Genomic DNA, 13,996 nt, shown 5'->3' on the forward strand with positions numbered 1-13,996 from the left:
TTTTTAAAAAATTTGATAATTAAATCCATTTTTATACCTGTACTTTTTTTTTGTCATCTTTTATATTTGAACTTGACAATTAAATTCACTTTGATACTTTATTTTTTTTGTCCTCTTTGATATTTAATTTTGACAACCAAGTCCATTTTAATCCCTAAACTTGAATCTAATTAAGATTTGAAGACACGATTATACAATATCATTACTTTTAAAAGATCAAGTGATAATAATATAATCTCAAAATATCACATCAAAGTTTAAAATTTTCAAAGTTGAGAAATCAAAATAAAACTAATTACCAAATTCAGGTAGATAAAAAGTAAAAATAATATAAACCTAGTAACCAAAGTTTAAGGACCAAAACTTGGTCATAATAATTTACAAACCTTCCTCGAAGGGGATTTAATGCTTGATTTTAAATTAAAAAAAAATGCATATCACGAAAATAAAACTGCCTTAAAAGTAATAAAATAAGTGCAAACATACAAACATGGAAAAAATATATATTTGTTTAAATAGTCTAAAATTAAATTACAGCTACAAATTGCTAACATTTTCATGGGCAAGTCTTTAAATCTTAAGCAAACATTGCAAGTCCAAAAATAAAACAGTATCAAGTTGGCAAAGTACAACTGCTGATCTACCTGTTTGTTCAAATAAGCATAGAAAAAGCTGGGTGTAAGCACTATACGGTATTATTTGAATCCTTAAAACAATTAAATAAAGGAGAATCATTTCATACACTGCCACTAGGGGTGTAATCAAGCCAAGCCAAGCTCAGATACTGTCAACCTCGAGCTTGTCTCAAAATTCAAAGTTTGATATTCAACTTGAACTCGACTCGAGATATAATCAAGCTACTCGTGCTCGTGCTCGAGCTCGATTAACTTGTTTACAAATTTTTGAACTCAAGCTCTAGTTTGGCTCCATAATTGAACTTAGGGTTAATAATATATGTTGAGGGTAATAATGTAATCCAATAATGTAAAAATATGAAAAGCTCGACAAGGCTTGCGAGCCATTCGAGTCGAGTATTACTAAGCTCAAATTCTTACCGAATCGAGTTCAATTTTTTTCGAGTCGAACTCAAGCAGCTTATGAATACCAATATCTCATTTACACCCTATATTTTAGACTACACAAGCAAGATTGAAAACGTGACATGTGAATGTAGAGCATAGTAAAAAAGATTAAATATATAAAAGAACAGGACATGTCATCATTTCAATCCTATTTGTGAAGTTCATAGGCCGTGTATAAAATAATTACCCGTAAATAAAATGATAAAAGAAAGAATTCATTCAGACAGAAAATAATAAACTAGAAATTTTTTAATCATAATAGGCATGTAAAGGAGGACAAAAGGGATATAGATGTAACATACTTTCAGCTGTCAATGGAACATGTCCTATAAGAAGCTCTCTATATCAAGTTCCAAGAAGGAGCATGGGTCCGGAATGTCAAAATTATTCAACACCTGCACGCCACACAACAAAAAAGAATATATATCTATATATATTAGTCATCAAGGCACTTTAATTTGAAGTCATATAATGTTGATGCTGATCCAGTTTCAGAGTATTCATTTTAATATGTAACAAGAAAATGAAAGGGAGGGGACCAATTTGGAGCAAAAATCATCTATACGTGCAATATGGTTAGAGCAAGAACTATAAATTAGAGATTTTCAAAAGACTGAAAATGAGCCAAAATTTTTTTTAAGAAAGATGTTCTACAAATTTCCTGAAAAACCAAGGGAAGGCCATTTTAAGCCAAAATCTAAGAAAAATAAAAAATAAACTCCGATAGGATCTCTCCATTGGCAAAATAAATTAACAACGGGTTGAGAAAAGAATCAAGGGAACATACGTAAGCTCCAATCACAATAGTTCTTAAATTGAGAACAATACCTCAGGGTGCACGATACCAAAGATGCCAATGCGCCCTCCTTTGTAAATGATTTTCGCTTGCCTACCTGACAGAAATTCAGGCTCCTGCAGTAAACATAAATACCGTAAGTACACCATGATTAAAAGTAGGTGGTAAAGAACATGTCTTTTCGTTCATGCCGTTTCCCTCTCCCTCTTGCACTAAAGAAAATAGAGAACAGAAAACTAGACACTTACATTAGAAAGCTCTATAAAATATCCTGATTTATCACCAACTGGAACAAAAGGAGTCCCCATAACTTCCATGATTCTGTCCACCAGGCTATGAATCAACTGTAGACAAGAGGTACTTACTTCATTAGGTTCCATCAGAGCTTAGGGAACAAACAAATAATTGTTGTGCTTTGAATGTTTTGACATTACATAACGCTTAAACTGCACAGAATAGCTAAATTGTAGCAGATAGTTGTAACCACTATGAGTTACAATAATTTTAAGGGTTAGGAGAGGTCTATGACATCATGTAATAATAATTTTAATTGGCTGATAAACAACAATGTAATGGTTGGCATTTACATAGTTGTCTTGTCCAATTAGACCAGTTGAATTGTCCAATTAGACCAGTTGAACCATTTGGACCAGGTCACACCTCTTAAACATGTTTAATTTAAATCCAAGCTTAAAAACAGATAGAATTAAGTGCACATAATACTATTAATAAAGTGATGAAAACTTATTAGCGCATGAAGAAAATAATCATTTACATGGAACTTTATCTGGTTTGGTTTTCAAGAGTAAAGGTGAAGAGAAAAAAAACAAAAGGCCCCTTGAGAAGGAAAGACTAGAGTACCACCACTCCAAACTGGAAACTCTTAAAGGAGAGGGTAGAGGGTCTAGAGGGCATAACTTTTCGCCCTTTGTATTTCTCCAAGCTGTCATTGATTTTTGTTTTTCCCCCCTTCAGACTCGAGTACCATCTCTCAAATTTCGAAACTCTTAAGGACAGGGTAGAGGGTTTTGAAGGCATAACTTATCCCCTGTTGTACCTCTCTGAGCTCCACACCATCACAATGTCCATATATATGCCCAGACGAAGTTCACTAATGGCTTCATTCTTAAAGCTCCTAGCTCAGTTTCTTTCCCCCTCTAATTTCTATCGGTGGGTATGATGGCTAGTTCTCAACCAAAGACCATTCAGAGAGATGCATGGACAAGATGGAATTAGAGTTCACCAACTTAACAAGAACTGACAATTAAAGATTACAATGGTTCACATGGAGTTATCTAATTACAAAAACAAGAGGTTTACCTCAAAACCGGAGTTAGCACCACAATATAATGCACCAAGTAGGCGGCGGTTTGATGCACCAACATCTTTCTTCTCATCCAAAAGTACTACATCACCCACTTCATAAATCTGGACATGTGGAAATTTCAAAAATATAGAAAAGAAAATACAAGTGGTGAGCATAAATTAAGAATGAAGTCAAACTTGAGAAGCATAACAGTAAAACAATAATCCAAGAACTTTTAATTATAAGGGACCATCTTCCAATGAAAGATGTGTAAAAGAAATAGTTATAACACCTATTACAGAAGGTGCCATAGTTCAAAAAAGTAAAATTCTAACACTATTCTGCGAGTGTTTCAGCCTGAATTATTTAAAACCAAAACTGTACCTTGATGGGCTTCGGATGGTCTTTGTTATGTCCAACAGTCTTCAGCATGCCAGGCATGAGACTAGTGCGGACCACCTATGCAAACGAATAAGCAATCTTCAATATTCTCTTAGAAAGAGTTCCAATAAAGGCTTCTAGGAAAAACACAGAACAGCTAATTCCTTTTTTTCCTTCCCTTTTCTCCTTTCATCCTTCAAATGGACCAAATATTTATCACTCCTCAATTGACTGTTCAATTTAGAAGTCATGTCAAAAATAAATTTGTCACAAACATTGGCATGCATGATGTTTCAAGAAGTCTTGAGAAAATATTTTTAGGTTGACACGGAATAGTGAAAGCTACCACTCATCTCAAGCAGTCTAAAATGCAAACCTCAAAATCAGAAGAGCGCGGGTTTCCAATGATCACTGCAGTGGATTTATCATCCTTCCGGTTTAACATCTCAAAATTCTCTTTCTTAGAACATAAAATCCATGTCAACACCTCAGTAAAACCATTCATCGCAATCTAAAAAGAAAATTAGGGCATTAGAAAAAAATGTGCAATAAAAAGAAAATTCTACAGATAAAAGTAAACAAGCAGTAGCATGCTGAATAATTAAGCTTAGGCAACTGTGTGTTTAGGCACCTCATATCTAATAAGATCACTGAGCTGGTTCAAGGGAAGGGGCTTCAAAGAAGAAAGCGTTCTCTTTGGAATATTATTATAGCCATAAGCAATTGCAACATCCTGAAAAGTATCAAGAGCCTCATTAAAAGAAACCCACAAGGGATGAGCCCAACAACATTTCCCCCAAAAATGTGTCAGCCAACTACGATTCATTTGTTCATTACCTCCATGACATCACATGGATGAAGAATGTCACTTCTGGTTGGAGGTACAGACACACTGATCTTAGCTTCACCCGATCCAGCTTTTTCAGCATGCAATTGCATTCGTTTTAATAGGCTTGTGACCTGTTTAGTGAAGACAATGGAAAATCATATTAGCAATAGCTAGCTACAAAGGTATGGTTATCAAATTACATCCAATAAGCAGGTTTCTAGATGATGAGCAGACTGGAAGAATAGCCCCCAGAGGTGCCTAGGAGGCATCTTAAGGCTGGTTCAAATGCCAAAGCCTTTGATTGACCACATGCCTAATGATGTGAAGCCTAGATGGGAGTTTTGAGTAAACTTTGTTAATTGCCTTTTGGGTCTAACATTTAGGTTTCTTTAGATTAAAGCAGTCCGTCCTTATTTTATTTATCTATTCTACCGTTTTAACTTTAAGTGTTCAAGTTATTTTCATAAATTTCAGGTTTAACGGAAATTTCATTTTAGGCTAGCAGTTTGATTTTCCTTATCCTATTGGATTTTGTTTGAAGTTAAGTTTGTTAGCCTTTCTAGTTGGGGCCTACGTATTCGCTAAATGTCCCAGTTAAAAATTCCAGTTTGTTATCCTGTTGAAATATGGTTTTATATATCAAAGAATTTCCAACACTGTTGCTTTGTGATTCTGAATTTCTGATCCAATCAACTTTAAGTGCAACCCCGTAAGACCTTGGGTGTGAAGCTTAGGGGCTTCTTCTCTAACTCAATTTTCTCTCTGTTCAGTTTTCCCTATTTTCCTCGAGAAATTAGGAACATGCTATAAAACCTATTCACCCACCTTTACTAGATCATCATCACTAGAGGAACTGCAACATTAAAATGAGCAGTTTGGTGAACAAACTCAGACAAAATATACGAGTTTACAACACATAAAAAGATCAAAACAAAAACAATCAAATCAACATGAGTGGAACTCCATTAACAATTATTTTCACTATATGACGACATAAAAGATAACAAAGAAATATGAGGCAAATGAAAATGGAAGCAATACCTCATCTACCTCCAGAGGAACTCCAATGGAACCGGTAATATATGATAGTGGAACTTCCATATTATATTCTGATAAATCTGGATAAACACTTGACTTTCCATCAAATGATATCACTTCAACAGGTTCCACCTCAAATTTCCTTTTGCAGTATGTTGAAAATGTTGTTACCTGTGGAAAGAAAGAAATTTCATTCTTACCACTACTTGTACAAAGGTGAGGACAGAAGCTAACAGCACTCAATTCCTTACCATTGTATTTAAAACAATTTTGGCTTTTGTTAAATCAGTTGCAGTGCATTCAATGAAGACATTTTTTGTCTTCAAAGTGATTGCTGAGTGTGCACCATTGATAATTGGTGGTAAAGACAAAACAGTTCTGAGTAAAGACAAGAAAAACAGAAAGGTCATCCAGCTGTATTTTGGTACACGATTCAAAAGGAGTAAACGTTGGTAGAAGGTTAAGTAGCTATAGTTTAATGTGAAATCGATTGCTGTCACAAAAGCTAAAATTAGTAATCAGATGCACATTACCAAAATCGCCCATACCTATTGCGGTCATAAATGACGGGGTACACACTTGAATTCTCAATAATGTGCAAGAACTTCTTCAACTTCAAATCTGACTGTTATATTAGTACTACATATTTAGTATAACCCTTCAGTGAAATAAAAGTAGTCAAATTTCATCTAAAACTAGGAGAAACAAGCGCAAAAGGTACAGACAGAAATACCAAGATACTGATAGCTTAATAAAGGAACTTCACAGGTAAGCACAACAAATAAGCTTTTATGAAAATTTACCTTGTAAAATTCCATCAGCTCATCAGCTCTGAAGTTCTTCACCTAAATTAAAAAGATCAATTCCAGGGAAATCAGTTTGCTCAGAGGACTGAGGAAAGTTCTTCAAATGAATAGAAGTGTGCAGAAGATTAACAAGAGGAATAAAGGAGTTCATGATCAACAAAGAATGCTAAAGTAAAGACTAACTGCTATCCCTGAAAATGAAGGTAGTTTAAACAGAAAAAGGCACCCTTAAGAAGCTTTGTTCCTAAAACATCAAAGCATTACGTGGCCAAGATTATAAAGCAAGGTAACAATTTCCAGAAACAGTTCTTCAATTCAAACAATACCTAAAAAACTAATAATAATCATTTTCCATCTAGTATAAGCAAAGTTCCTAATACTCGAACAAATGAAAATCAAAGTGACCAGGTACAAATAGATATTTTAGTCAATAAGAACATTGTAAATAGTATCACTCAGAAAATGGTAATACCTGTTTCAGTGGAACAAAATTTATCTCTGGAGGTGGCAACGCCTGGAATAAACATACAAATTTAAGTAGTTGCTTACAAATTAGAAGATCAAAGATCACAGCAAACTTTACATTCGTTCAACAATTCCTTATCAAACAGTATATTCTCCGTTGATACTTTGAAAGGGTAGAGAAAAAAAGAACTCAAGGAGTTAGAGCAAACTATATGAATTGTAACAATTACACTAGCAGTTGACAAAATAGAGAGAAAAAAAATTACTAACATTGCCAACTTGACAATAGACAATCGACAGCTCAGTCGATGCAAACTAAATAAAAAATAACAAATAAACCTCTGCTAGCCAACGAAAATACTACAATGAAAAGATATCTCGTCTACTGCATAGGCTGCTTGACCAAATTAACAACAGGCACCAGATTTCAGCCTAGGGAAGGAGCAGCTGCCCTTTACCCCTCAAGGATTGACCTTCAACAAGGATCCAAAGCATGTTCAACTATTTGAATGCCCAACATTTCAACGTGCCATAAAAAATTACCAAAACAATTATATTAATAGAAAGTATTAGACTATTAGGAAACACACCTCATACGTAAAAGGCCCTTGTAATGTATCCAAGTCATGTGTCCCAATAGCAACTAGTGTCCGTTTCCTGTACGGATAAAGTAAATGTAAGCAGTATAACTTTAAAAAAAAATGTGAAACCTTTGTACAAAAATAATTGGATGCTTTAGTTTAGAAAGTTTTGAAGCATTAGCACTCAAGGAGTTGAAAATGAAAGAAAGAAAGTCTGAAAAGTACATAAATTTAAGGTCCCTGTAAACAAGTTCGATGATAAAAATTCAGATTTAGCCTTCATTTCTTCATTGTCGGCACTTTCAGCTTTCAACAATGTAATTTCTTTCTAAACTTATCATTTCAGATTATTGTGACAAAACAAAGAAGTCATCTTTGTCTTCATCAAAAACATTTCAAGAGTGAAGTGACTGTCAAAATTACTTTAAATTAAAATCCAGGCGCAAGAATCCTGCTCCAATTGGAAGCGAATATCAGTTTTAGTGCTGGAAAAATTCTAAATGGATGCAATTTCAAAAGACACTCATTTCAACAGCTGAATGCAGCTACCACTCCTAAAATAACTTCCCATGCAATAGAGAAATGAATTGCTTTGCATAGGGGCTAAATTAAATTTCAGTATCGTGAAGATGAAACTTATACATGTTGCTTTATACCAAATTTTGTGCACAAATTTCCCCCTTTTTATTACTTTTCACCCCACCCTGTCATCCCAACAAAGGTCATGCTAATTTATTTTGCCGGTTCAAGCTAAACAAACAGAGGCTATATGGAAAATGGTAAGCAGATTTACTAGTTAGATGAGGATACCTGCAAATGTTTTGGTGCAGCTTATCCTGAAGATCAATGAAGCTGTTATAGCTTGCTTCATCAAAAGTTATGCCCCTCAAAACCGCACAGACAAGAAAAGGCCGGATTAGAGATGTCTGCAAGCCAAGGGAAATGACTAAGCTATCAGTAACTTCCAAAAGTATGTCAATACCCAAAACCAATTTTTTAACCTTCAAAACTACCTCTTTTTTCACGTGCATTTTAAGCATCGATGCCTTACTAATGTTGGCAACTGTGTATTTAGGTATCTTCTCCTTTCCATTGAAAACTAGAAGGGCTTGTGCAAGACCTTCCAAACAAAGTAAATCGTACCTGTCCGGGAATCAAAGAAAACCTTCATTGAATTTTTTTCTTTTTAATTTGCACGAATTATCAAGTTCCAAGTAATTCTCCCCAATTTTCACCTAGATTAATTTCAAGTTGGAGCTATTTTTGCAAACGAATCCAACAGTTACTAGACTAATGGTCTTAATAAGATTAAAATAAACACATAAACAACATTCGAGAAGCTACTTACATTGTTCTATTCTTTCAAAATCATTAGAACGAAATCGAAGTAACATAAAATTTCATAAAGATAAGCAGTGATAAAACCTGTTAGCAGGCACTTCAATCTTGTAAATGATTTCATCATCAGCACTAGGTTTTTCCTCTTCCAAATGTTTTTCTTTCGAAATTATTGCTTTCTCCGTTGTCTGATTCACAATGTCAAATTCACTCTTCAAAATTTCAGTACACAAACGGTTTTCATAAATACAAATCGTAAGAACACAAAAACACTGACCACATCATCAAGTTCAATCCCGAAACTGAAACACAGATCTTCAAACTCTTCTTGAGCTGAGAATTTTTTATTTTTATTTTTTCACTTCCGTTAGATGCTAAAGAGAAAATTCGATTAAAAAATGAGGAAAACGAGGCTTTAGTTAATTAGAGACTCACTGTAAGATCTGCCAAGAGCTGTGAAAAGACGATCCCTCCCAACGCTGACGGTAGGCATGGCGGCAGTTGTGTTTGTTTCTCAAAGCAAACACAGTCACGAAAAGGGTTTTAGCTATCGAAACTATATTCCTATTGGGTGAATTTACCTGATAGGTACTCTATTATAGACATCTTATCAAATTAGTCCTTATACTATTAAATTTGAATTAAACGATGCCTCTCCAAATGATGGGTAGCCCGTGGGGCCGACAGGCCTAATCTAATTAGGACCGAGTTTGGATAAAGATTTTTGTACTTCGAGACTTAATTTGAATTTAAGTTAAATAATATAAATATTTGTTAAATTTAAATTTAATTAAATATATAATATAATTAAAAATATAATATTTAATACTTTAAGCTTATTATATAAAAAAGTCCTTTAAAAATAATTTAATAATCAATTAAACACTCAACCGAAAACAAAATTCATTGAACCCTCAATCTATTAAGCCTTCATCTTTTTACACCATTAACCTTTTTGTTAACTTCACATTCGCCAAGTGGCATGCTTTTTTGTTAATTTTACCTTCGCCACGTGGCATGCCAAAGTTATACCATGCAGTGAAATCTAATCATTTCTAGTATGTTTTTTAAGAATCGTAAATATTCAAAAAAAAAATTAGATTGCTAAAATTTTTATTTTTATTTATTAGCGAAAACAATTAAGAATTAAATTTAATAATCAATTAAGGGGCTTCATTGATTGCTTAAAAAAAATTTGGGTTGAAATTAGGTTTAGGCCGGGCACAAGTTTGAGGTGAATCCACCCCTTAAAATATTTATAAAAATGCCCCTAAAATATGTATATGTTAAGTTATTGTTTTCAATAAATAAATATTTTAAGTTTTAAGTTTAAACTAAAACAAATTTTATTTACTTAAAAAATAAAAATAAGATAATTAAATTAAATTTAGATCAGGTCAAAATCAAATCTCCTATTAAATTTCGAATTTCGAGTTTGAGGTGTTTTTTTTTCTTAAGAGCCGAAATCAAAGGAGGCAAAAATGTTTGTTATATTTATATGAGTTTGAAATTTAGTTAATTTATTTAAAGCGGATAATTATTATAAATATGATGGCCCTTCCAAAAAGATAGTATTTTCAAACTTTGTAATCTGAGTTTGAGGGTTAATTTTATCATTTTTTAGGATAAAGTAATATGTATTACTCGAATTTAGTATTTTTTTAAAAATTAGTTACTAATTTTTTTTGTTTATATTAATCTCAAAATTTAATAAATTTCAATTAAATTCATCCTTAAACTTTGATTTTACTAGCGTATGATGATGTAGTATTTTGAGATTGTGCCAAGTTTTGAGATTTACATGGACCAAAAAAATATCCGTTGTCCAAGTAAGTAAAAGTTGTTAAGTTCAGAGACTAAATATTGTTTTATTTCATTTTTTTTATACAATACTTAAACTACTTCTAACTCACAATCTTTAAAAATAAATGATATCATACGTTTCAGCATGTTTAAATTGATATCCTTTAAATTACAATAAAATCAACCGTACAAGGATTTAGTCCAATAATTTTATAATTATACAATAAATAAATGAAAAATCATTATTGGGATTAATTTTGTACAAAGAATGAATATATATTTTTACATACACAAAAGAATATTTTGAAAAATCAAAAGATATTTGTACATACGAGATTCTTTTGCCTACAATCTTCAAATGCATTTATGCATCTTTCTTCAACTTTATTTTTCTTCTTACTTGTGCCACCAATAGAAAGAACCCAAAAAATGGTGGACCAAGTACTTAGAATTTACACTAAACGAATCCCATGATTGCTATAAATTGTTTTTTTCCCTTTCACTTTGCAAGTTGTTTCAATTTACTTTCTCATCCGTTGCCGGCTGCACATGGCGGCGGACTAACTCTTCTAAAGCTTCTTTCATCCACAAATGTGGGCATTCTTCTCTAGCTTTGGAGATGGTTACCTACATAAACAAAATAACATTAGTCCCAAATTCCAAATCCTATCTTAAAAGTATCAGTATTGTATTAATTAGGTTCTTTCGTTAACCTAATCCTCAAATTGTGTGTTAAATACACGAGTGGCAATAGGGGAGAGGGCAAAAAAAGAAAAGGTTTTAGGGGCCTAAATAGATTTATAAGTTTTAAAGGACTATTTTTTTTTTACCATCATACTAATTTATATTTTCATGATTTTCAACAGAACATAAAAGCAATTTTACCAAAGGGGGCATCCCCCATTGCTTTGGTAAAATTGTGCCTTTATTTATAAAGTTGTAGCTAATAAACGTAAATTTTGTCTTTTGGCCCCTAATATAAAATTTATGACATTACCTTTGAGCTTACAAAAGTATTTATTATATGAATAGTTTAGATTTGATGTGTTAAAAACAAATAATTCATTAAAATTCAAGAAGAACGTTACTTTCTTAACACGTCAAATTCAAGTTATTCATGAAATCAGTACAATCATATTTAAAATTTGATCAAGTATTTTAAAATTGATCCACGTCAAACTCGATTTAATATTTAATGTCCAAACTAACAATTATTTTAAGAGAATTGACTTGATTTATATGATATTGATATTTATATATATATATACACACATGCATATATATTTGATGGTTTCTTACTTACCCATTTCCTCTCTCTGATGTTTTTCTCAGGCCATAGATCTAATTCTTTCTTCACAAGCAAAGGAAACATATGGCCTTCATGGAAGATACTTTGCCTCTTGCTTTTGTATGACCATTTCCCTAATTTGCACTATAATATACATGCATTGAAATGGTAAGGTTAAAATCAAGAAATGGTAAAAAGTAATCGATGAATTATAAGTAGAGATACTCATAGATTTAGCCCAACCAATAAACACTTCTAATCACCTGTCAAAAGGTAAAGACTTATATTTAAGTCTTCAATTAACATCCGCCTAAAATTTGACTGCTTGACAACCTTTACTTTTTACTAGGGGCATAGGTAAAGGGCAAGGTAGAGTCATTGTCCCTTAATTAATTGAAATAATAATGATTTGGTCCCTCTTAAGACAAATGAAGTTCTTTTAAAACATTTTTTTAAAATTTAATCCCTCAAATTTTTATTATTTTATTTCAATTCCTTAAATTCCTAATTTCACCCTTACCTTTATCCGTATATAAAAAAAAGGGCTTGGTTTGGTATGAAATACTAACTTCAATAATGCCAAGGACACCAGCTTCTTCTAGTGTCTCACGAATGGCAGCATCTTCCATGGATTCATCATTTTCCCATCCACCTTTGGGGAACAACATGCCTTTACCATTTTGTGCACTGATCACAAGCACTTCAATCTCTTCTTCATTTGAACTTGCCTGATAGTCAAGTTTCTTGTATCTGTATGGTATACACCTGATCCAGATTATAATATCAAGTTACAATGTTTTTTTTTAAATCAAAATTTAAGTCTTTGTAATTTGATTTATGCCTTTAAAAACATATATCAGGTTAGATTTGAATTAACATATTTAACGCTATGTTGATGGAAAAACTTGGTTAGATTAATGTTGATTACTTTAAAGATCTCGATTAAAACATTTTGAAGTGTGTGGCATCGATTTAAAATATGAATAATAGTTTGAGGACTCTAGTGCAATGAACCCTTTTTGTATTAGACCCCACAAGATAAAAGTACCACTAAGGCTCTTATATTAGGAGTCAAATTGCATTTTATCTCGACTAAAAAAAAGGGCAAATTAGTCTCTGTAATTTTAATAGAAATGACCAATTTACTTTTTGATCTAACGTACAATGATTAATTTGCCCTTTTTTTAGTAGTGGGGGTAAAATACAATTCGACTCTTGGTATAAGAGTTTCCATGATTAGAAATTTCATTTTAGGGAAAAAAAACTACCTAATTATAAAGTTATAAATTCCATATAAATTCAAGGTGTTCAAAACTTGGATCAATGGTCGAATTGGTTAGGCCTCCAATTCTTCAATCCTACTCGTTCATTCGGTTCGATTGAATAAACCATTAAAAAATCATAAAAATTAAAATATATATATTAAAAGTCTGGTTCAACTCCTTTTTTTTGCCTGGTTCAACTGGTTTCTACCGGTTTTTAAATCAATCGATTCAATATCTTTCTCCAAATAGATACTTCAATCAGTTCTTAATCCAATCGGTCCGACCAACCAGTTTGGTATTGATCAAACAACCATGAATTCCAACAACAAAAACAACAAAAAGAAGAAAAAGGGAAAAAAAGATTTTACCCAACAACTAAACGAAAGCCTCTGTTATCATAGCGTTGCAAATGCCTACCAGTACGAGGATAAGAAACATAAGAAACCATTTTCTCAAGGGGGATTGGTAATTTGATAGGGATTTTTTCAAGGATTGATTCGAAAAGATTGGTAAATGGGGAAAAATTTGTGAGAAATCCAGAGATTCCCCCCATTTTGTTAGGATTTTAGTGATAAAATAATTGAAAAAATTTTGGGGAAATATTTTTTTTCAAATGCTTTGGGATTGTGCTGATTTATATACATCACACCCTTCAACTAGTTTGAATTTGTAAATTATTTGTAACCATTTGTAACAATTCTCAAATTATTGGGGAAAATGTGGATAACAAATGAGGACCAAATTTGGTGTTTCTATTTAAACTACATAATTTAACCTCTCTTTTTTTTGCCAGCAAAACATATTCATAGAATGATTGGAAAAACACAAAACATCACCGTATCAGTGGAGAAGAACACCACAGAAACAATAGAGAAAGAAAAGTCTAACAAAAATAAACGAGCAGACATAAAATCGACTATACCAAAGTGAGTCTGAACCTAAAACTATCGAACATGTTTTTTCATGTTCAAAAATATAAATATGTTTTGAAATGTTAGTTATAATTTTGCATAAAAGT

At 32.4% G+C, this 13,996-nt stretch overlaps 2 protein-coding genes across 2 annotated transcripts; both read right to left on the minus strand.

Moving 5' to 3' along the window:
• Window positions 1-491: 491 nt before the first annotated feature.
• Window positions 492-9,197, minus strand: LOC107943081 (phenylalanine--tRNA ligase beta subunit, cytoplasmic). Its single transcript, XM_016876810.2, has 20 exons — window positions 9,058-9,197; window positions 8,900-8,955; window positions 8,710-8,810; window positions 8,298-8,427; window positions 8,095-8,210; window positions 7,294-7,360; window positions 6,711-6,752; window positions 6,236-6,277; window positions 5,981-6,057; window positions 5,684-5,810; window positions 5,436-5,603; window positions 4,403-4,525; window positions 4,197-4,298; window positions 3,942-4,076; window positions 3,569-3,643; window positions 3,199-3,306; window positions 2,127-2,222; window positions 1,911-1,994; window positions 1,385-1,477; window positions 492-644 (listed from the first exon to the last, which is right to left on the minus strand). The coding sequence occupies exons 1-19, from the start codon at window positions 9,113-9,115 to the stop codon at window positions 1,409-1,411; spliced, it is 1,776 nt and encodes a 591-aa protein (XP_016732299.1). The 5' UTR covers window positions 9,116-9,197; the 3' UTR covers window positions 492-644; window positions 1,385-1,408.
• Window positions 9,198-10,575: 1,378 nt separating this feature from the next.
• Window positions 10,576-13,625, minus strand: LOC107943079 (nudix hydrolase 21, chloroplastic). Its single transcript, XM_016876808.2, has 4 exons — window positions 13,347-13,625; window positions 12,283-12,478; window positions 11,729-11,857; window positions 10,576-11,052 (listed from the first exon to the last, which is right to left on the minus strand). The coding sequence occupies exons 1-4, from the start codon at window positions 13,529-13,531 to the stop codon at window positions 10,942-10,944; spliced, it is 621 nt and encodes a 206-aa protein (XP_016732297.1). The 5' UTR covers window positions 13,532-13,625; the 3' UTR covers window positions 10,576-10,941.
• Between the last annotated feature and the right edge of the window lie 371 nt (window positions 13,626-13,996).

The sequence above is a fragment of the Gossypium hirsutum genome, chromosome D12 (genome assembly GCF_007990345.1).
Source record: "Gossypium hirsutum isolate 1008001.06 chromosome D12, Gossypium_hirsutum_v2.1, whole genome shotgun sequence".
NCBI classification, from domain to species: Eukaryota; Viridiplantae; Streptophyta; class Magnoliopsida; order Malvales; family Malvaceae; genus Gossypium; species Gossypium hirsutum.